Source organism: Penaeus monodon, chromosome 18 (assembly GCF_015228065.2).
Source record: "Penaeus monodon isolate SGIC_2016 chromosome 18, NSTDA_Pmon_1, whole genome shotgun sequence".
Taxonomy (NCBI): Eukaryota; Metazoa; Arthropoda; class Malacostraca; order Decapoda; family Penaeidae; genus Penaeus; species Penaeus monodon.
Window position 1 is genome coordinate 12,115,544 of NC_051403.1, and position 2,500 is coordinate 12,118,043.

At 43.2% G+C, this 2,500-nt stretch overlaps 1 protein-coding gene across 1 annotated transcript in view; it reads left to right on the forward strand.

Annotated features, from left to right (window-relative positions):
• LOC119584619 overlaps positions 1-2,500 on the forward strand; it is a 26,295-nt gene that overhangs the window by 19,988 nt on the left and 3,807 nt on the right. The window contains exons 13-15 of the mRNA XM_037933304.1: positions 141-308; positions 903-1,018; positions 2,213-2,500. The exon at positions 2,213-2,500 is cut by the window's right edge and continues 1,096 nt beyond it. Coding sequence (XP_037789232.1) covers positions 141-308; positions 903-1,018; positions 2,213-2,500 — 572 coding nt within the window. The remainder of the gene's footprint in view (positions 1-140; positions 309-902; positions 1,019-2,212) is intronic.

The following is a 2,500-nucleotide window of genomic DNA, read 5'->3' on the forward strand; positions in this document are numbered from 1 at the left end:
AGATGAAGTACACAAACTTTGCAACGAGTCAAAATAAACAACGACACCAACCTACCTTGCATGCACACAACACTCAAAATAGCGAGGAAGTCGAACGTGCACCATAACACATGTAGTAAACGGCCCCGTATGTCTCCAAGGTGTGGTCGAGGAGGCCGCCAGCAGCAGCAGCATGGGAGGCGGGTCTCAACAAAGGGTTCCTCGCCTCATCCTCATCATCATCTGCTTAACCGGAGCAGCTCTTTTGATCCTCAATATTGTTATTGTTTCTTGTTTCCTTCGCCGTTACGTCTTCAAAAAGAACTCGGGTAAGCATGCAAGGGAACGTTGTTTTTGTTTGTCTTTGTTTGCTTTTCTTTTGTTGGGAAGTTTGGATGTAGTTAGGAAATTGAGGGATATTTTGTGTATTCATGTGCTGTTGGCTTTTCTGTGCTTCACAACGAGAGCGTTGCATGCACGTGAGAGTTTTGGGTAAGTAAAGATATCTGGAATTCTCTGTTTCATTAGTAGTTATTTTAACACAGAGAAAATCACAAACTCGCACGCACAGATATATATATATATATATATATATATATATATATATATATATATATATATATATATATATATATATATATATATATATATATATGTATGTATATATATATATATACATATATACATATATGTATATATGTATTTATATGAGTGTGTGTGTGTGTGTGTGTGTGTGTGTGTGTGTGTGTGTGTGTGTGTGTGTGTGTGTGTGTGTGTGTGTGTGTGTGTGTGTGTGTGTGTGTGCATGCGCGCGTGCGCGTGTGTATTTAAGTGCGTCCTGATGGATGTAGCTCTGTACGCACCAAAGAGGACGACCACGCCCTTCCATAACTTCACCCCAAACGTCCCCTCGTCTCCCGCAGCCAACGCCCGCAAGCCGACCACCTACAGCGTGTACACTCCTTCCACCACGCCGGGCTCGACCACCTACGGGGACCTCATGTCTCTCAACCCCAGCGTACCTCCACCAGAGTATCAGGTACGTTTTTTTCATGTACCGTAGAATACTCACGCCCGAGTCCCGTGTAGACCACCGCGCTGTAGCCTGTACCCTGGCTTCCGTACCAGGAATGTGTACCTGCATATCTGTACGTAGATGTAAAGTCACTTTCTCCTAGATAGAGCATTTTTCCCCGGCTCTTAAATGTCTGTCCTGAGCCTGAAATGTCGAGAGCATAATTCGAGGAGAAAAGTCTCTGCGCTCATTCCTTTCTCGACTTTCCTTGCCGTTCGTCGTATTTTTCTCTCCCTCTCTGTCTTTCTCTTGTTCTGATTTTATTTCTTCTTGCTGTGTTTTGTTTTGTTGCCTGTGTGTGTGTGTGTGTGTGTGTGTGTGTGTGTGTGTGTGTGTGTGTGTGTGTGTGTGTGTGTGTGTGTGTGTGTGTGTGTGTGTGTGTGTGTGTGTGTGTGTGCTGTGTGTTTGTGTCTTTGTGTGTGTGTGTGTGTGATCATATTACTGAGCAGTCGTGGCCCTTCGCACCATCACTTAGTGAGGAAACTGGTCTGGGGGAAGAAAGTAGAGGCAAAGTAAACACCCAAAGAAATCTTTTACCTGTCGTTTGTTCACTTACACAAAACTTCTGCCAGACGTAAAAAAACATTACTGTTACTAACAGCGGTACCATCATTATTATTTTTGAATAACAATGGTATTTGCTATTACTGTTATTGTGTTTATTATTGCTATTATCAATTTGTTATCACCATTATCATTATTGTTATTATTAATAGTATTTTAGTATTATTTCCATCATTATCATCATTATCATTATCATATTTTTTTCAGTGCTAGATTATTGCCATTATTACCATCATCAGTACAAATGATATCAGTATTAGTATTAGTATCAGAATCATTAGCATCATTATTAAAACCAGCACGAGAATAATCATTCACGACTTCGTATTAACATGTCGAGCAAGCTGTATATTTCATTTACTAAACACAAATTATACTGGCGTGACTGAATGGCTTTTGAAAAAAGGGGCGAGTTGGGAATTGTTACATTTTTCATATCAAAGGTATATTGCTTCCGGTAATTTTATATTATAATATAAAATATGAGTAATCCCAAATGTTTTTTCTTACTTTCTTTCTTTCTTTCTTTTCAATTCTGACGAAATATCAGTACGTTTATATCGTTCTTATGGATGCACTTGTCGCCGGATCCAGCAGGTCAGACGAGACACGGACAGCGAGGGAACGAGCACGAACACCCTGCGAGCGAGTTTCGGGTCCCCGCAGAAGTCCACGGAGCCTCTGTGCGTGCAGGTCCTCACCGTGTCCGAGGAAGGAGCCACGTCGCTGGAGGGCCACACGAGTGCGCAAGAAGATCCTTACCCTCAGTCCCGCGTAGCGCCTCCGCAGATCCACGTGACGCCGCCGCACGCGCACGCAACGCACGGACACGAGGAGCAGCGCCGGGCGTCGGATGGCAGCGTCGTCTCGACCAAGGGCGCC